The 21,579-nt window shown below is 36.4% G+C and overlaps 1 protein-coding gene across 5 annotated transcripts in view; it reads right to left on the bottom strand.

Moving 5' to 3' along the window:
• LARP1B (La ribonucleoprotein 1B) overlaps nt 1-21,579 on the bottom strand; it is a 130,896-nt gene that overhangs the window by 2,043 nt on the left and 107,274 nt on the right. For 4 of the 5 annotated variants that reach the window (XM_055317071.1, XM_055317072.1, XM_055317073.1 and 1 more), the window contains 4 exons: nt 7,829-7,989; nt 7,305-7,449; nt 3,143-3,252; nt 2,301-2,428 (listed from right to left, as the gene is read on the bottom strand). In XM_055317071.1, coding sequence (XP_055173046.1) covers nt 2,301-2,428; nt 3,143-3,252; nt 7,305-7,449; nt 7,829-7,989 — 544 coding nt within the window. Of the gene's footprint in view, nt 1-2,300; nt 2,429-3,142; nt 3,253-7,304; nt 7,450-7,828; nt 8,022-21,579 lie in introns of those variants that run through there. The other variant, XR_008663349.1, reaches the window with a different exon arrangement.

Genomic DNA, 21,579 nt, shown 5'->3' with positions numbered 1-21,579 from the left:
GAAAGACAATATAGTGACAATTTTACTATTTTCCCTGCCCTCAAAATCTAAGGTCAGACTTTTTCAAAAAGATGGAAACTATGTTGGCATTTCAGTAGATTCTATTAGTATAACAAAAACTTCGCAGCAGGGGATCCCTGGGTGGCGCAGCGGTTTGGCGCCTGCCTTTGGCCCAGGGCGTGATCCTGGAGACCCAGAATCGAGTCCTATGTCGGGCTCCCTGCTTCTCCCTCTGCCTGTGTCTCTGCCTCTCTCTCTCTCTCTCTGTGACTATCATAAATAAATAAAAATTAAAAAAAAAAAAGAAAAAAAAAACTTCGCAGCAATTCAAGGTATTAAATTTTCTCAACTAAATCACCTATATTTGTTCATTCTTTCAGTTAACATTTTTTTTAAAAAAGGTCTTATTTATTTATTCATGAGAGACACACAGAGACAGAATGAGAGAGAGAGAGAGAGAGAGGCAGAGACACAGGCAGAGGGAGAAGCAGGCTCCATGCAGGGAGCCCGACATAGGACTCGATTCTGGGTCTCCAGGATCACGTCCTGGGCTGAAGGCGGCGCTAAACCACTGAGCCACCAGGCTGCCCAACATTTTTTTTTTTTTTTTAAGATTTTATTTATTGATTGATGAAAGAGAGAGAGAGAGAAAGGCCGAGACACAGGCAGAGGGAGAAGCAGGCTCCATGCAGGGAGCCTGATGTGGGACTCGGTCTTGGGTCCCCAGGATCACGTCCCCAGTTAACATGTTTACTAAGATTCTCGTATGTTTTAGGGCTTGAGCTGCATTCAGGGCATAAATATAAGGCTGGGTTCCCTGCCTCCAAGAAAATGTTTCAAAGAGTCTATTTTCCTTCTTTTTTCAACTTCTCAACTGCAAAGCACTTATAACTCTAGTCCCTTCCAACCCTAAACTCTTATCCTAGACTTGTTTGAATGATAGTTTAACAAATAAATGAAAGCAGCAGAGAGAGAAAAGATACCAAGTCAAATATCTTTAGTGAGTCTGAAGGTTTATCTAGGATTTCTAGGATAAGGAGAGTGGAAAGCATTACTGATGGTACTAATTTTAAACATTTTCAAATAAATATCCATTAAGCTCCCAAATCCTCTCAGATTGCAAGCAAGGACAGGGTAGGCAGTGATAATGTATTCTGCACTCAGAAACAGTCAGCTTGTAAGGACTTTCCAGGTGCAAGGTCTTTCCAGACTTGGGAGCCCACAGCTATAACCACCAGACTATTTTCATCTGAAAACAAGTTAAGACCGTAGCCTCCTTTTTCCAATCTTCCACTGTATTTAAAAGCAGAGGCCTGAATTCTTAACTTCTGTTCAGATAGGGTAAAAGGGTAAAAGTCACTATTTATAGAGCAAGGATGTCTTTGTGACAGAAATGGCGAGGCCACTCTTAGAAACATCTTGATTCCAGAGACAGGCACTTCTATTAATTCTGTTCCTGGGCTATCAAGACTATTTATACAAAATATAACACAAATTACAATACTAACCAGAGATGGACCTAGCATTCCTTTCACCTCTCTCTTTTCTGTTCTTTTGACTCTTATTTTTCTTTCTTTTCCTTTTTCTTATTTTCATCTCATTCTTTAATTCTTTCCTCTTACTCTTGAAATCAAATTGTTTAAGGCTTACTCTTCTGTCTCTATATTTAACATAACATAACATGACATTCTTATCTTAATTTTATTATGTGGAGAAACCTAAATCCATGTTATATCAGCACATATTATGAAAGTAAAGGATAAAAGTACATAGAAAATGAAAAATTTTTGAATTGTTAGTGAGAAATTACTAATATATCCACATCAAAGTCACTAAATCTACAAAATGTTTAATTATAGGGGTATATCAAAATTAAAGTGAACTGACAATTGTACTGTGGTTACATAAGATGTTAACATTTGGGAAATCTGGGTAAACAGAGTAAAAGGGAATTTTTGCACCTCTTTTATTATTTTAAAAATATTTTATTTATTTATTCATGAGAGACACAGAGAGAGAGGCAGAGACACAGGCAGAGGGAGGAGCAGGCTCCATGCAGGGAGCCTGTGTGGGACTTGATCCCGGGTCTCCAGGATCACACCCTGGGCTGAAGGCAGCGCTAAACTGCTGAGCCACCTGGGCTGCCCTGCACCTGTTTTAAAGTTTAATTTCAAAACTAGAAAATTATAATTTCAAAATAAAAAGTTAAAAAAATAAAAATTGTGAAAATAAAGAAAGTCGTGATAACTCAAAATATGAAGGTAATAAAAAGACTACAGAAGAAAGGACTTAAAACTTACATCAATGCGGAAGTCTTCTAACCTCTTAAAGCTACAGAGGTATTCCTGAAGTTTTGGGTCAATAGACTGTGTCTTAGATTGAGAATATTTTAGGTAAGCCCAAAACTTTTCTAATCCATACAGCTGACCTAGTAACAAAGAAAAATATACACAATATATTATACAAAATTTTAAAAACAATTCATATTGAACATGAGCCTATCAGCAATTAACCATTTATCTTCCAGCATATATTGTATCTAGATTTTGAGAATAAGACATTGTAATAATGGCAGCAACATTTAGTAATAAGCATTTGTTATATGAGGTATTAAATGGTTTTTATATTTTAAACTAATTTGAACCATATATAAACCTGTAATGTAGGTGCTCTTATGTATATTACTGATGAGTAAACTGAGGCTAACAGTTAAGTGACTTAACCAAGGTCACACAGCTACCAAGTGGTGAAAATGGGATTCAGACCTACATATGGATTTCACCTAAAGCTTGCACTGTTACCCACTGTACTATTCCATCTTTCCAAGCATATTTGCTGATGTTTCAAAGAATTTTCATGCAATGGAACATCAGTGAGTATTATCACGTTTGTCAAAGGAAAAATGGCAAAATACTACTCTATAATGGAAACACTTGGGTGTGGTTATTTTCCAACACCTCACAGGAATGATCTTACTATATGGTGCCCCATCCTTCATCAAGAACCCTAATAGTGGCGTGAAGATCTTAAATGACCTACTCTGAAGAAAACAGTTATGAACTCCTTTCCTATTTAGTGACTCAGGTTTGCAATTTCCAAATAGAATAAGACTATTGGTTTTTTTGGTTTTGTTTTGTTTTACCAGATTCGTAGTCTTTTTTGGTTTCTTCTTGGAAATCTTTAAAAATTTCTTGTCTGAATTTTTTTTCCAGTCCATAACTATAAAACCTGAACAGACATTCTAATCCATACCTGAAGAGAGGAAATAGAAGGTTTATAGTAAAAATTTTGCTATGGCAATGCAAACATTTCATAGATACAAGCAAACATGATATAAATAAGCCCCTCCCCGCAAAGGCTTAAATGTGTGCAGGGTTTTTTTTTTTAAGGTTAAGTGGTTATTTAGTAATCCATAGATGACTTTGCTATTTTTGTTCACTCAACCACAGCATCTTATGGAAGTATACTGGGAACCTGCAAATTGAGAGGCAGCCCATACACTATGGCTCCTTTAGACAGAGCCCTCTCCTTGGTATTTGTGAAGAAATGTTGAAAAGATTTAGTGATACTGGGAATATTTGAGTTTTCCCAAACCAAGGTTTATAATGGTGTGTTTGTGCATGGTTTTAAACACTTTTGAACACAATCTTCACTCAAGAAATATAAAGACTACACTGTTGTGCCCCAGATCCTATGTGTGTTTGATCCATTCAACTATAAATGACAAACCTAACTAAATGGCTCCTCATAGATCTTCCCTATTTTAGTTATAAAGTACACTTTTTAAAAAGATTTTATTTATTCATGAGAGACACAGAGAGAGAGAGGTAGAGACATAGGCAGAGAGAGAAGCAGGCTCCATGTCGGGAGCCCAATGCGGGACTCGATCCAGGGACTCCAGGATCATGCCCTGGGCCAAAGGAAGATGCCCAACTACTGAGCCACCCAAGTGTCCCATAAAGTATATTTCATAAAAGATATTTTGCTAAAATAATTTTAATTACTATATATATATCAGAAAACAAATTTCCTTCTATTCTCTAACTACCTAGAGGACCCAAGACAGACTTTGGACAGGGGATTAGCAAACTACATGGGCTCAACCTTTAAATTAATTGTGATGAGTAGAACCCATGAGAATGAACAAAGTCAACAAGACAGCAGTAAAATGACCATGTCTAGCTTACTAAATTAAAACATGTCATAATTAAAAGATTCTTCAGAGTGCTTAAGTTGTTCTGGGTGCCTTACAGGAATAAAGAATACAATTTCTGGTAGTCTTTCTTGACATTACTGGTAACATAATTTTACCTGGCTTTTTTTTATTCACACGAAGGTGCGTGTGTGTGTCTTCTGTAGCTAGTTTATTTTCAAGATGGAAAGTTATGGTCTGTCCAGAAGAATAAATAGGTTTCTTGGCAGGCCACCAAGAGAGATGTAGGACTACTAACTATACACCCACACACTGACCTGAGCTCTTTGCTTTGGTAGCCATTAGTGATGCTATTCTTTGAGCTTGTATGACTGAAGGCTGAGGGGACTAAAGACTAAAGAACATCAGCTCAGCAATGACAAATCACCTTGATACTTCTTTTATGGGATATTATATTAATATTAGTTATATATTAGTTTATATTGGTAAAGGCCAATAGACGACTACAATATTTGGATTTTTAGTCTTATTTTTTAGTAAACCAATTCCAAAGACCAAAAGTATGATATTAATAACAACCCAACTATGCAGCCTAACTGCTAGAGTGAAGATCAGGGGCAAATAGCTAGCCTCTCAGTTGTTATTTATTCATTTACCTCTCATTATGAGACAGCTTAGATGAGTGAAAACATAAAGGCTGAGAAGCAGAACTGTATTTGAATTCTAGGACTATAATTATATCCCTGAAAATGGGAATAATGATATCCTACTTTTTAAGAATAGATGACATAGTATTTGTAAAGCATTTAGACCACAGCTGACACATTGAAGATACATGATAAAGGTTATTTTTCTCCTTCTTTCTTGAAACTACCTTATTGCTAAGTTAAGTCAATGGATAGATTTAGTATTGATCTTCTTCCTAATAACAACCGCAATTTATTGAACACTTACTGTGTATCAGGTAGTATGTTAAGACCTTTACAGGTTCTGTTTTGTTTAATCTTCACAATAACCTTATGAGGATAGTTACCATAATTTCCTCCACTTTATAGATAAATGACCTTAAGCATATTGGGAATAATATCTTGCCAAGATCACAGTAAGTTAACAGGCTGGGATTCAAATTTAGGTCTGATTTCAAAGACTTCAGATGCTTAACCACTGTGCTATACTTCCTAAGGAACATCTAATCCAGGCTAGTCATGAACACTGCAGAAACATACCCAAAATTATGTGTTCAAAAGCTACTAGAAACATACACAGATGACTATAGGAACACAGAAAAACTCCCAACCTAGACTTGGACAGCCATGGGCATATCAGAAAAGTTATTACAAAGTCAAAGAACAAATTGAAATTGTTTTTAAAAAGAGCAAAATATGCTAAAATTAGAACAATGACTTTCAAATTTTTCCAAGTCCAGTAGTAAGAAAAATATTTTATCTGGTTACTAAGTCAACACAGTATGTGTGTATATACAAGCATATACATGTTTTGAAAACAATTCTTAAATTTGCATTTATGTATTAAGTGTGAAAAATTTAGCCTTACTGTATGTTGTCAGTATGATATTTTTCAAACTACTATATTGACTTCACAACCCACTAATGGGTAGCACATCATACTTTGAGAATATCAAAATCAGAAATAGCAAATTTTGCCTTTTGTGCCAACTCTGGTAAACTGGAAGCAGCTATTAAAACTTTTGTAAGACTATAAATCTGAATTCTAGGACATGTAACAGTGCTGGGATTGATTAGAGATGTAATAACAGAAGAGAGAGAAATAGAGGTAAACATACTATGTATCTGTCATTCCCAATCAAGATAAACGTTCTGGATGAGAATTAGTCTTTATTTTTATATAAATTAGGGAAAATGTAATTTTTTTCTAGAAAAATTTATTTCTAGCATCTTGTATTCCTCTCAAAGATTACAATATCTGATTAACAGTATATTCTTATTTAAGATTTACAAGTAGAATCCATTTTTACAACTTAAAGAATGGTAAATTTGAGTAAGCAAGGAGTGTAAAATTATCTTTTTTTCTTCTTTCCATTTCTTCTTCCTTTCTCTATTTTCCAGGAATAAATAGTTTGCATGAGCCCACTTCAAGATCCTTCTCATCCTTTTAGTCTGGTTTCAACTCTACCATATAGACACTCTCAAAACTTCTCCTGAACATTTTTCAAAGAAGTAAGGTCTAACCTGGATGAAAAGAATGAGTTAGCAAAGCAGAAGGAGGAAGAAGAGAAGAATAAGCAGAGATGAGAATATATAGAAAAATCTAGAGGATAGAGCTTGGGTCATTCAGAGAACGTGTTCTGCACCACTGTTGCCTAGAAGACTACAGCACACTAGCAGGAAAAAAATGAGATTTGATAGATGAGTCTGGACATATCATCAGAGGCCTTATTTGTTCTTGGTTCGAGGCATCTTAACAACTAGTTTGGCTCTAAGTATTTATGAATTGGAGGATATCTATGCATATGCAAGGGAGGTCTCTAGTGGCTCTTTCAGATTTCTTTTGGCCTTTGTGCCAGCCCCCAAGGTGGTTTCAAATAATCCTACCTCCTGGTATTCACAACCTTGGGTAGTCTCCTCCTATCAGGTATGGTACCAGGGTTGGTCTGTGTGAATAATACAATATGGCAGAAGTGATGGTATGTTACTTGCAAGCACAGGTTATATAAGACATCAAGGATTCCTCTTGGAAGTTCTCCAACTTTCTTAGATCATTTGCTCTGGATGAAGTCATGTTGTTAAATGCCCACCAGGAAGCCTATGTGGTGAAGAACTAAAGCTTTCTGCCAACAGTCGTGTGAATAGGCTTGAAGAGGATCCTCCAGCCTAAGTCAAGTCTTCAGAGGCTGCAGCCTGATCTAACATCTTGGCTGCACATGAGACCTGTGAGTCAGAACCACCCAGCTAAGCTGTTCCTAAGGTCCTGACCCTTAGAAACTGTAAACTAATAAATGCTTCTGAGTTTGGGGATAATTTGCTATGCAGCAATAGGAAACGAATATAGCCCTCTTTCCAGTTACGTTATGCTGCCCTCATAGTTCAAAACTGGGCTGTTTCAGTACTAGTTTTTAAATTATTTTTTTGAAAATTCCCTTTAAATGTAAAAATGTGAGAAAATATTTGACCTGTAATTTTCTTTTGCATCTTCCCAAGCAAGTTGTCTAAATTCCTCATACATTTTTTTATTGAAGTGATCTCTGAGGAAAAAGGACCAGAAACGAAAGAGGGTATTCATTTCTTGGGACTGGCCAATTCCCAAGCGTTTTCTCTCTGGAAAAGTTAAAATAATAAAACATTTTTTTTTTGTTAAAGAAACTTATTAAAGTCAAATCAGCAGACATTTTACATGGCTTAAAATAAGAAAAGCTAAAACATATTAATCTCCAAAATGTATCTGGGTTTCTTCTAAGTAAGGGATAAGTATGAATCCATTTTCTGACTCATTGCTCAAATTTAAGCATTTGTCAATGGTAAGAAGAATATGCTAAACTTTCTTCATGTAGCTAAGCTACAAAAATACATGAAATACATAAGTAATTAAGGTAATTATAACAAAATAAAAGAATATCTTAGCCTGATGTTAAATATCACATTTTTAAATATTATATTTTAGTTTTAAACATAGCTACACAAAGGACAAGCATCTTACCACTTAGGCATCTTCGACGATACTTGTGGTACACTTGTTGGGTAAAGCCATTTTCCTTCAAAAGTTCATGAGAAGGGTGCTGGAACTTTGGGAATGAATGAGGAGTACATCCATAACCTCCTACTAGTGGTGCACCTTCTGAAGGTGAAGCATTTGAACTGCTGTTTGAGGAGGGGGGAAAAAAGCCTTCAAACTGAAATATCAAGAACCAAGTGTTTAAACCAAGTGTTTAAACAATTTGTGCTATTTGTTATTGAGTCTGAACAGTGGAAAAGACTAAAACTAAACTAATGACATAAAGATCTACGTATGAATTACTTTTTATATTCAACACACAGGTATATTCAGAAGTTGATAAAGAACAAGGTTATAAATTCCCATACTAAAGTAGTAAGTAGAAGCAGATAACTGAATAGCTGGCTTATTCCTCTTCCAGATCCGTTATTAGTTTAGTTTAGTTTCCTATGGTATTGGAGAAATTTCAATTTTCATGAGTAATTAAGTAAATGATGTAAACTGGACAAATGGAAATGAGAAATAAAATCTGGTACAAAGGCAGTAATTTCATGAGTCCAAAGACATACTTGCAATTCTGTACATCAATTCCACTTCTGAAATAGCTCCTAAATCAATCTCTTCTTTTTTATCTGCACTTCATTAATCAAATATAGGCTTTCTTCCTCTTTCACTCAAACTAACTGGTCTCGTTTCTCAAATCTCCCTCCTTCTATCCTACCACCAAAGTGATCTTCCTGTGTTTGTTCTGTTTTTTGTTTTTTGTTTTGTTTTTTTTTTTTCAAAGTGATCTTCCTAAGACACGGATCTGAATCAGTGGTTTTCAACACGTGGTCTATGGATGCTTCCCAAGAACTCTTCAAAAAGTTTGCAACTCAAGACCATTTTCACAATAACACTAAGGTATTATTTGCCCTTTTCACTGTGTTCACATTTGTACTGATAGTACTAAAGCAATTGGGTATAAAACCCCTAATGCAAGTGGAGGCAGTGGTACCAAACTTTAGATATTAGTGATTATATTATTCACTGCTACGCACACGCAAATTTTTTAAAATGCCAGTTGTTTCAACTTAAGATGTCCTTGATGGAGCAAAAAATTAATTTTGTGAAATCTCAGTCCTTAAGTACTGGTCTTATTGTATGTGACAAAATGGGACAAAAGCTTTAGTTTTGCAAAATGAGAAAGTTCTGGAAATGTTTCACAACAATGTGAATATACTTAATACTACAGAACTGTACACTTAAAAATGGTTAAAATGGTATTTTTTGCGTGTGCTTTTTAATCACAATTTTTAAAAAATGGCAGGGGGACCCCAGGGTGGCTCAGCGGTTTACTGCCTGCCTTCTGCCCAGGATGTGATCCTTTAGTCCTGGATCGCATCAGGCTCCCTGCACGGAGTATGCTTCTCTCTCTGCCTATGTCTCTGCCTCTCTCTCTATATATATGTCTCTCATGAATAAATAAATAATATCTTAAAGAAAATAAATGGTGGGCATGCCTGGGTGGCTCACTTAGTTAAGCATCCAACTCTTGGTTTCAGCTTGAGTCATGGTCTTGGGGTCCTGGGATTTAGCCCCCGAGTAAGGCTCCATGCTCAGCTCAGAGTCCACTTGTCCTTCTCCCTCTGCTTCTCCCCACCTCCTTCCATGCTCTCCCTCCCTCAAATAAATAAAATCTTTTAAAAAATGCAATGAAAGCATAAAGGACTTTTGCAGCATTATCAAAGTACAATGGGTATTTTTATGGACTGTTTGTTGAATTCCTAGCCCCTAATATAATGGTATTAGGAGGTAATTAAGTCATGAGGGTAGAATTCTGATGAGTACGGTAAGTGCCCTTATAAAAAGAAACATAGGATAGCTTGCTGCTTTCTTTCTGCTATTTGCCATGTGGGGATACAAGAAGAGAGTCCTCTGCAAAGCAGGCCCTCAACCAGATACTGATCTTTTGGGACCTTTATCCTGGAACTGTGAGAAATAAATTTGTTGTTTAAATTATGGCATGTGTGCTATAGCAGCTTGAACTGAGACAATTATCTAAAGTCAAAGCACTTGTGTAATAAAGTTGTGAGTGGACCTAGTTGATTTTTTCATGGGACATAATTTTTAATTAGAAAACAACAAATGAATTATGGTTATTCAGACTTCATTTTGTGTTAGACATTTCCTTGTAAATGAACAAAATGAATCCATAATGTCAAAGAAAACAGCTTTCATACAAACATTCCAATTTTGGAAACTTTGTATTTGTAACCATGAGCCTGATAGTTTACACTAATACTTAAAGACTTTTCTAATAAAATCAGTGGTGCTTTTTTTTTTTAAGGAGTTTGTGTGTGCATGTCTGCATGTATGGTAAAATATATACGATATTTAGAATTTTAACCATTTGTAAGCATGCTTACTCTTCAACTGCATTAAATATTCACAATAATATGTAACTATCACCACTATCTATACCTAAAACTTCTTTATCATCCCCAGTTTATGGACTTTACAACTCCATTAAACAATAATTAGGCTTTTCTTCCTCCCCTCAGCCCCCAATAACCTCTATTCTACTTTCTCTCTTTAAACTTGACTGTTCAGGGTATCTCACATACAAGTGGGATCATACTATATTTACCCTACTCAGTGTGACTTATTTCATTAAGCGTGTTTTCAAGGTCCATCTGTGTTGTTGCTGCATAAATTAAACTTTCATTCTTTTATATGGTTGAATAATATTCCATTGCATGTATATACCATACTGTGTTTATGCTATAATCTGTTAATGGACATGGGTTGTTTTCATCTTTTGGTTGTTATGAATAATACTTCTATAAACATGGACATAAAACTGTTTGTTCAACTCCCCCTTTTCAGCTCTTTTCAGTTCCATCTCTACATACCTAGAGGTGGAATTGCTGGCTCATATGGTAATTGTATGTTTTAATCTTTTGAGAAAATGACAAGTGTTTTCCATAGTGGCTGTGGCATTTTATATTTCCACAAACAATGCTCAAGGGTTCCAATTTCTCCACATCCTCACAAACATTTATTTTGAGATATGTATGTATGGATGGATGGATGTACGTATTTAAGTACGCACTCCATGTTGGGTGTGGAGCCCAACATGGGGCTTAAACTCATGACCCTGAGATCAAAACCTGAGCTGAAATCAAGAGTCAGGTGTTTAAGCAATGGAGCATCATAGGTGCCCCATATTGTCAGTTTTGTTTTTTTAAAATATTATACATATCAGACAGCTCAGGATGCCTTAACAAAAGACCACAGACTGGGCAGCTTAACAGAAATTTATGTTCTCACAGTTCTGGAGGGCAGAAGTCTATTAGAAGGTGGAGGAGGGGCAGTAAAATATGCTCTGGACTGAGAAGGCACTTTGAGACCAAAAATCAAAGCCACTACATACTGTTTACAGTTTTTTATTCAGGACAATTTACTGAAAGGGGGATTGGGTGGACAGATGATCTTGGCACTTTGCAGCTATTTTCCACAAAGTCCAGACCTTAATCTACAGAATTTATAGAGCAGTGGTGGGGAGTTTGGGCGGGATATCATTGTGGTGAGGTCAAAAGGTAGTTATCTAAATTAGCATCATCTGTATGCCAGTGGGATCTCTACTACGTTATCTGAAGTGGTGCAGTCTAGGGGTACCTGGATGGCTCAGTCGTTGAGTGTCTGCCTTCAGCTCAGGTCGTGATCCCTAGGTCCTGAGATCAAGTCCTACATCAGGCTCCGCATAGGGAGCCTGCTTCTATGTGTCTCTCATGAATGAATGGATAAAAATCTTAAAAAAAAAAAAGTGGTGATGCAATCTCTACACCAGAAGGATAATCAGAGTAAGCCTTCCCTCATTCCATCTAGAGTATATATTAACCTCCAATGGGCCTGGAACATGTAGCCCTGTGGGAGGTCATTGTGCAGACAAGAACAAGATGGAAGGCAAAAGGTAAGAGTAGGTATTGTCAGCACTCCTACAAAGTCCTAGGTCAAAATGCCAGCAGCACTGGTTTCTGGTGAGGCTTCTCTTCCTAGATTAGAGAGAGCTACCTTTTCAATGTGTCTTCACATGGCTTTTTCTCTACATATATATAGAGATTCCTTGTGTCTCTTCCTCTTCTTGTAAGGACATGAGTCCTATTAAATTAGGCCCCATTTTTATGACTTCATTTAACTTTAATGCATCTCCTTAAAAGCTATCTCCAACTATAGTCACACTGACGGTTAAGACTTCAACATATAATTTTAAGGAGAAACCATTATACCATCCTAGTAGGTGTGAATAGGCATCTCTTTGTGGTTTTTGATTAGTGTTTCTCTAATGACTAATGATACTGAACATCTTTTCATGGGCTTATTGGCCATTTGTATATCTTCTCTGAAGAAATAAATGTCTATTCAAATATTTTTGTCAGTGCTCACTTCGGCAGCACATATTTTTGCATTGGATTTTTTTTTTTAGTTGTCAAGTTTTTGGAGTTCTTTATATATTCTAAGTATTAATCCCTTACCTATTAAGTGATTTGCAAATATTTTCTCCTATTGAGTAGGTTGTCTTATGACTCTGATACTATCTTTTGATACATAAAAAATTTTAATTATGATAAGTATATATTTTTTTCTGTCACCTGTGCTTTCGGTGTGATACTCAAGAAACCAATGCAAATCTAAAGTGATGTAGATTTTTCCTTTATGCTTTCTTCTAATACTTTTATCGGTTTTTCTTAACATATTTTTAATTTAAATTAATTAACATATATTATTGGTTTAAAAGGTAGAGGTCAGTGATTCATCAATCATATATAATTCCCAGTGCTCATTACATCATATGCCCTCCTTAATGTCCATCACCCAGTTACCTCATCCACCCAACCCCTCAACTCTCCAGTGACCCTCAGTCTGGTTCCTATGACTACGAGTCTCATATGGTTTGTCACTCTGATTTCATCTTACTTGACTTTTTTCCTCTCTTCCCCTATGATCCTCTGTTTCTTAAATTCCACATATGAGTGAGATCATATGATAATTTACTTTTTCTGATTGACTTATTTCACTTAGCATAATACATGTTAGCTCCATCCACGCCTTTGCAAAAGGCAAGATTTCAGTTTTAAAGATGGCTGAGTAGGGCAGCCCCAGTGGCACAGCGGTTTAGCACTGCCTGCAGCCTAGGGTGTGATCCTGGAGACCCAGGATCGAGTCCCACAACAGGCTCCCTATGTGGAGGCTGCTTCTCCCTCTGCCTGTGTCTCTGCCTCTCTCTCTCTCTCTCTCGCTGTCGCTCATGAATAAATAAAGCTTTAAAAAAAATAAATAAAGATGGCTGAGTAGTATTTCATTGTATATATGTACCACTTCTTTACCCATTCATCTGTTGATGGACATCTGGGTTCTTTTCCATAGTTTGGCTATTGTGGACATTGCTGCTATAAACACTGGGGTGCAGGTGGCCCTTCAGATCACTACACATTTGTATCTTTGGGGTAAATCCCTAGTGGTGCAATTGCTAGGTCATAGGGTAGCTCTATTTTCAACTTTTTGAGGAACCTCCATACTGTTTTCCAGAGTGGCTTGCACCAGCTTGCATTCCCACCAGCAGTATAAGAGGGTTTCCTTTTCTCTGTATCCTTGCTAACATCTGTTGTTTCTGGACTTAATTTTAGCCATTCTGATGTGTGAAGTGCTATCTCTCTCTTTTTTAAATTTTTTATTTATTTATTCATGACAGACAGAGAGAAAGAGAGAGACACACAGGCAGAGGGAGAAGCAGGTTCCGTGCTGGGAGCCCGACGTGGGACTCCATTCCGGGTCTCCAGGATCACACCCCAGGCTGAAGGCAGTGCTAAACCACTGGGCCACTGGGGCTGCCCGTGAAGTGCTATCTCATTGTGGTTTTGATTTGTGCTTTCCTGATACTTAGTGATGTTGAGCATTTTTTCAAGTGTCTGTTGGCCATTTGGATGTCTTCTAGGGAGAAATGTCTTTTCGTGTCTTCTTCCCATTTTGTGATTGGATTATTTGTTCTCTGGGTGTTGAGTTTGATAAGTTCTTTATAGATTTTGGATACTAGCCCTTACTCTGATATGTCATTTACAAATATCCCCATTCTCTCAGTTGTCTTTGGTTTTATTGTTTCCTTTGGTCTGCAGGAGCTTTTTATCTTGATAAAGTCCCAATAGTTTATTTTTGCCTTTGTTTCCCTTTCCTCTAGGCACCTGTCCAATAAGAAGTTGTTCAGCTGATGTCAAAGAAGTTACTGCCTGTGTTCTTCTCTAAGTTTTGATGGTTTCTTATCTCATATTTAGGTCTCTCATTTATTTTGAATTTATTTTTGTATATGATATAAGAAAGTACCACAGTTTCATTCTGTTGCATGTTGCTGTCCAGTTTTCCGAACACCACTTGTTGAAGAGACTGTCTTCTTTCCCTGGTTTGTCCAAGATTGGTTGACCATATAGTTGTATGTTCATTTCTGGGTTTTCTATTCTGTTTCACTGATCTATGTGTCTGACAACCTTTTTTACAAAAATGGAAAACTTTATTTTCAAATCATACGAAATTGAAGGAGTTCTAAGAAGCCAAAACAATCTTACAGAGGAAGAATAAAATTGGAGAATCAACACTTAGTAACTTTGAAAATTACTACAAAGCTACAGTATTAAATTAAATTAAAATATTATGGTCCCAGCATAAGGATGGATAAGTGGACCAAGGGAATAGAATAGAGAGCCTAGAAATAAACTCTCATGTGTCTGGTCAGTTTATTTTCAACAAGGGTGCTAGAACTCTTCAGTAGAGAAAAGAATCATCTTTTCAACAAGTGGCACTGGAAAAACTGAATATCCAACATCCAATATCCAGCAAAAGGATGGATAAGGATGGATCCAGAACTTATTCCCCATACAAAAAAAATTTAACTCAAAATTGATCAAAACAAATGAAAAAATGAACTATTGGGACTTTGTCAAGATAAATAGCTTCTGAACAGTGAAGGAAGCAATCAACAAAACTAAAGACAACCTACAGAATGAGTGAAGATATGTGCAAATGACATATCTGATAAAGGGTTAGTATCTAAAATCTATCAAACTCAACACTCAAAAATAAATAATCCAGTTAAGAAATGGGCAGAAGACACGAATAGACATTTTTCCAAAGAAAACATCCAGATGGCTAACAGATACATCACTCATCATCAGGGAAATACAATCCAAACCATGATGAGATACCACCGCACACCTGTCAGAATCGCTAAAATAACAACATAGGAAACAACAGATGTTGCTGAGGATACAGAGAAAGGGGAATCCTCTTACACTGTTGGTAGGATGCAAACTGGTGCATCCACCCTGGAAAACAGTAGAGAGATTCCTCAAAAAGTTAAAAATAGAGAACTATCCTCTGACCCAGCAACTGCACTACTAGGAATTTACCCAAAGAATACAAAAATACTAATTCAAAGAGGTATATGCACCACAATGTTAACAGGAGCATTATCAATAATAGTCAAATTATGAAAAAGCCCAAATGTCCATTGACTGATGAATGTATAAAGATGGAATATTACTCAACCATAAAAAAGAACAAAATCTTGCCATTTGCAACAATGCGGATGGAGCTAGAGTATTATGTTAAGCAAAAGAAGTCAGGGAAAGACAAATACCATATGCCTTCACTCAGGTGTGGAATTTAAGAAACAAAACAGATGAAATACAAAGGGTAAAATAAATAAATAAATAAAATAAAAGAAAGAGAGGCAAACCATTAAACAGACTCTTGGGGATCCCTGGGTGGCTCAGTGGTTTGGCGCCTGCCTTTGGCCCCGGGGCGTGATCCTGGGTTCCCGGGATTGAGTCCCGCATCGGGCTCCCTGCATGGAGCCTGCTTCTCCCTCTGCCTGTTTCTGCCTCTCTCTCTCTCTTTCTGTCTATCATAAATAAATAAATATTTTTAAAAAAACAGACTCTTAACTATAGAAAACAAACTGAGGGTTACTGGAGGGTGGGAGGATGGGTTCAATGGGTGATGAGTATTAAGGAAGGCTCATTCCATGACGAGCACTGTGTGTTGTATCTAAGTGATGAATCACCAAATCTTAGAGTTGAAAGTAAAATTATACTGTATGTTAGCTAACTGGAATTTAAATAAAAATTTGGAAAAAGATAAAAAGGCTGTTGGAATTTTGATAAAGATTTTATTGAATCTATAGATCACTTTAGTTAGCACTGATGTCTAACAATATTAAGTTCTCCTATCTATGAACATGAAATGTCTTTCCATTTAGTTAGGTCCGCAGTAATTTTTTCAGCAATGTTTTGTAGTTTTTAGTATACAAGACTTTTACCTCTTTGTTTAGAATTTTTTCCCCCTAAGTATTTAATTCTTTTAAGTGCTAATGTAAATAGAATCGCTTTCTTAATTTCCTTTTCAAATGTTTAATGCTGGCATACAGAAACACAACTGATTTGTGTTTTGTAGCCTGCAACTTTGCCAAAATTTTAAATTAGCTTTAGTATCTTTCTTGTTGATTCTCTGGGAGTCTATATATAGAATCACAGTATCTGTGACTGGAGATAGTCTTACCCTTTCCTTTTTAATTTGATATCTTTCCTTTCCTTCTCTATTAGCTCTGGCTAGGCCTTTCAGTACAACATTGAATACCAACAGTGAAAGCAGGTATTCTTGTCTTGTTTCTGATCTTAGGAGGACAGATTTCAATCTCTCACCCCTGACTGAGTATGATGTCACCTGTGGGTTTCTCATAAATACTTTTTATCATGTTGAGGGATTTTTCTTCTATTCTTAGTATCCAAAGACTTTGTAATCATAAAAAAGATGTTGGAGGGCAGCCCGGGTGGCTCAGCGCTTTAGCACCTCCTTCAGACCAGGGCGTGATCCTGGAGACCCGGGATCGAGTCCCACATTGGGTTCCCTGCATGGAGCCTGCTTCTCCCTCTGCTTTCTCTCCCTCTCTGCATCTCTCATGAATAAATAAACAAAATCTAAAAAAAAAAAAAAAAAGAAGATGTTGGATTTTGTCAAATGTCTTTTCTGTGTCATGTGGTCATTTCCTTAAATTCTTTTTTAATTTTATGTATTTATTTTAGAGTATGTATACAAACGGGGAGAGAATCCTCAAATTGGCTCCCCATTGAGCTTGGAGCTTGATATGGTGCTTGAACCCAGGACCCAGAGATCATGACCTGAGCCAAGATCAAGAGCCAGCTACTTAACCAACTGAGCCAGCCAGGCAACCCTAGCATTTCCTTAGTTTTATTAACATGATGTATTTTCTTATGTTGAACCACCCTTGCATTACTGGGATAAATTCCACTTGGTCATGGTGAATAATCCTTTCAATATACTGATGGAATTTTTTAATTAATTAATTAATTAATTAATTAATTTAAAGTAGGCTCCATGCTCAACATGGGACTGGAACTCACAACCTTGAGATTAAGAGTTGCATGCCCTACTAACTGAGCCAGCCAGGTGCCCCTGACAACTGCTGGATTTCATTTGCTAATATTTTGTTGAGAACCTCTACATCTATATCCGTAAGGTATACTAGTATAAAATTTTTTTTTCTTGTGATGTCTTTATCTGGTTTTGGTACTAGGGTAATGCAGACCGCATAGAATAAGCATTCCTTTCTCTTCAATTTTTTGGAAGAGTTTGAAAGGGATTAGTGTTAATTCTTTAAATAAACATCTGGTAGAATTCACTTCAAGTAAAGCCACTTGGTCTGGAATTTTCTTTGTTGGGGGACCTTTGAATAGTGGTTTGATCTCTTTACTCTTACATATGGGTTGAGAATTTCTATTCTTGAATAACTTTAATGTGTATGTTTTGAGGAATTTGTGCATTTCTTCTAAGTTATCTATCTATTGATGTATAATTGTTCATACTATTCTCTTTGAATCCTCTTGTTTCTGTGAAGTGGTTAGTTGTTTCCATTTCCATTTCCGATTTTAGTTATTTGCATCTTTTTTCTTTGACAGCCTAACTAAAGAAACTTTGTTTTGTTGGTCTCAAAAGAATCAACTTTTGTTTTTGTTTTTTTAGATTCTATTCATTTATTCATGAGAGACAGAGAGAGAGGCAGAGACACAGGCAGAGGGAGAAGCAGGCTCCATGCAGGGAGCCCGATGTGGGACTCGATCCTGGGACTCCAGGATCACACCCTGGGCCAAAGGCAGACACTCAACCCTGAGCCACCCAGGCATCCCTCAACTTCTGTTTTTACTGATTTCTCTACTGTTTTTCTCTTTATTGTTTATTTTTGCTCTCATTTTCAACTTTTCCTTCCTTCTGATAGCTTTGGGTTTAGTTCACTCTCAAGTTTCTTAAAATATAATGTTAGGTTACTGATTTGTGATCTCTTTTCTTTTTAAATACAGGCATTTATAGCTGTAAATTTCCCGCTGAGCACTGCTCTCCTTGCATTGCATTAAGATATGGTATGCTATGTTTTCACTTTCATACAACTCTAAGTATTTTCTAATTTCCTTTATGATTTCTTTTTTCGACTCATGGGTTAAAAGTGTGCTTAACTGCCATATATTTGTGAATTTTCCAGTTTTACTTCTATTATAGACTTCTAACTTCATCCCATTGCAGTCAGAGAAGATACCTTGTATGGTATCTGATTTAAAATTTATTGAAGTATTTCTTTTGACCGAACACATGGTCTATTGTGGAGAATATCCTGTGTGTATTTAAGAATATGTATTCTGTGTTACTGTTGGGTAGAATATTATATATATAGGTTAGGTCTAACTGGTTTATTATATTGTTCAGTCCTCTACTTTGTTACTCATATCAAGTTGATCTATGCATTATTGAAAGTAGTATATTGAAATCTCCAACTACTCTTATAGAGCTGTTATAGATCTTTTTTTTTTAAATTATTTATTTGAGAGAGAGAGAGAGGTAGGGACGGGCAGAGAGACAGAGGGAGAGAATCTCAAGCAGACTCCCTGCTAAGCATGGAGCCTGACACAGGACTAGATTCCATGACCCTGAGATCATGACCTGAGCTAAAATTAACAGCTGGATGCTTCAGGCTCCCTGCATGGAGCCTGCTTCTCCCTCTGCCTCTGTCTCTACCTCTCTCTCTCTCTCTGTCTCATGAATAAATAAAATCATAAAAAAAAAAAAGATCTGGATGCTTAACTGACTAAGCCACTCAAGTGCCCCAATTTTTGCTTCATGTATCTTGAGGGGCTATTATTAGTTACATGTATTTTCATACAATTAACCCTTGAACAATGCAGGAGTTAGGGGTGCTGACACCCTACACAGTCAAACTCCACAAGCAACTTTTGACTCTCTAAAATCTTAACTACTAATACCTACTTTTGACCAGAGGTCAATATACACAGTCAATTAACACATACTATGTATGTTAAATGTATTATATACTATACTCTTATAATAAAATAAGCTAGAGAAAGAAAATGTTGTTAAAAATCACAAGAGAAAATAATATTTATAGTACTTTACTGAGAATCTAGAGTATATGAATCTGTGTTAATATCAATCAGTCTAGGATTTATTTTAGCAACATTCTGCAGACTAGGACCAAATATAATGGAAAGAGATTTTGAGATCTCAGTTTGAGATTTGGGGACATTAGAACCATAAAATAAGTCTAAGAGCAAGAATCTAAAATTCTATCAAAATTTATGAGACAGGGCAGCCCGGGTGGCTCAGTGGTTTAGCGCCGCCTTCAGCCCAGGGGTCCCGGGATCGAGTCCCATTTTCAGGCTCCCTGCATGGAGCCTGCTTCTCCCTCTGCCCATGTCTCTATGCCTCTCTCTCTCTCTGTCTCTTATGAATAAATAAATAAATAAATAAATAAATAAATAAATAAATAAACAAAATTTTAAAAAACACAGGAAATTTATAAGACAGACACAGAAAGACAAGAAAACTAAAATTTTTAATCAAAAGATAATGCAAAAAAAAACAAAACAAAACCAAGAACAAGACATACAAAGGTGATCCACCTATTGCCATGATCACACGGTGGACTTCAAAATAACTGTGATTAGATTAATATGTTGAGGGATCTCATGGAAAAAGAGAACATGCATTGACACAGAACTTCAGTAGGAAAAATAAAAATCTTATTAAAAAGTCAAATGGTGGGGATCCCTGGGTGGCTCAGCGGTTTGGCACCTGCCTTCAGCCCAGGGTGTGATCCTGGAGTCCCGAGATTGATTCCCACATTGGGCTCCCTGCATGGAGCCTGCTTCTCCCTCTGCCTGTGTCTCTGCCTCTTTCTGTCTCTCATGAATAAATAAATAAAATATTTAAAAAGTCAAATGGTAATATAAAATATAAGAAGCACAGTATTAGAAATGGAGAATCCTGTAAGGAGTTTTTCAAGAAACTGGAAATGGGTCAATAAAAATTATCCAACATGAATTACAAAGAGAAAAAGGGTAGAAAAAAAGAGAGGAGATCATCTAAGAGCTGTGAGATATTAGCAAATATCTAATGTATACATAATTAGATCCCCAGAAGAAGAGGGAATGAACAATAAGAACACAGGGCAAAAAATACTTGAAGAGGTAATAGATGAAAATCTTCCTAACCAAATAAAAGATAACAAACAATTTAAATCCAATAGCCTCAGAGAACCACAAGCAGGATAAATCCCTTGTGTATCCACACATATTTACACATACATCCATACCCATACTAGATCCATCAAAGACTTTAATACCTAATGAGAGTAAATTTCAAAACAGAAAAAAACTTTTCTTGATTAGCAACAGTTGACAGAATCCACTGCTAACAGACATGTACAAGAAATGAAGAGCACTACAAATGGTAAAAATAGAGCAAATGTTTTAAAAATGGGTCATGTTGGGGTATCTGGGTGGCTCAGTTGGTTAGGCATCTACTTTCAGCTCAGGTCATGGTCTCAGGGTCCTGGGACTGAGCTGCAGAGACAGTCTGTTCATCTGGTTCCTTGCTTAGTAAGTAAGCAGTCTGCCTTATCCTCATCCCTTGCCCCCTCATGCACTCTCTCTCAAATAAACAAAATCTTTAAAAATAAATAAATAAAAATGTCTCATGTCGCTTGCCTTAAAAGCTAACTGTCTAAAGAAAAATAATTAAAAAAGCATAGTACAAAGGATGGGAGGAAGTGGAACTTTACAGTATTAAGATTCTTATGCTATACATGTAGTGGTATAACAATATTTGAAAGTAGACTAAATTAAAATGTATATTATGAACAGTAGAAGACCAGAAAAAATAAGAGAGATAACTGAGAAGCCAATGGTACATACAGATAAAATAGAAATATTATAAAAACTCAATTGATCCAAAAAAAAACAGAAAGAAAAATAACAAAGAAGAAACAAGATTAATAGAATATAAGATGGTAGATTTACATCCAACCATATCCATAATTACATCAATGTAGACAATCTAAAGATAGGAATGTTGGTGAGGCTGTGGAGTGGGAGGCAGGACATGCAGGGAGTATAAGGGAACTCTTAGTACTTTCTATTCAATTTTTGCTGTGAACCTAAAACTACTCTTAAAAAAAAGGTCAATTTAAAAAATTCACACTCACTATTATAAATATCTGACTGTCACCCCTTAATTAAGCTCCAGAAAGGCAGGGACTGTAATTATCTTGTTCCCTGCTGTATACTCAGTGCCTAGAAAAGTGCCCAACACAATGTTAAGCCCCTGCTTTCCTGATATAT

This window comes from Nyctereutes procyonoides, unplaced genomic scaffold (genome assembly GCF_905146905.1).
Source record: "Nyctereutes procyonoides isolate TBG_1078 unplaced genomic scaffold, NYPRO_anot_genome, whole genome shotgun sequence".
NCBI lineage: Eukaryota > Metazoa > Chordata > Mammalia > Carnivora > Canidae > Nyctereutes > Nyctereutes procyonoides.
The sequence above is the reverse complement of the archived record's forward strand: the minus strand, read 5'-3'. Positions and strand labels throughout refer to the sequence as shown.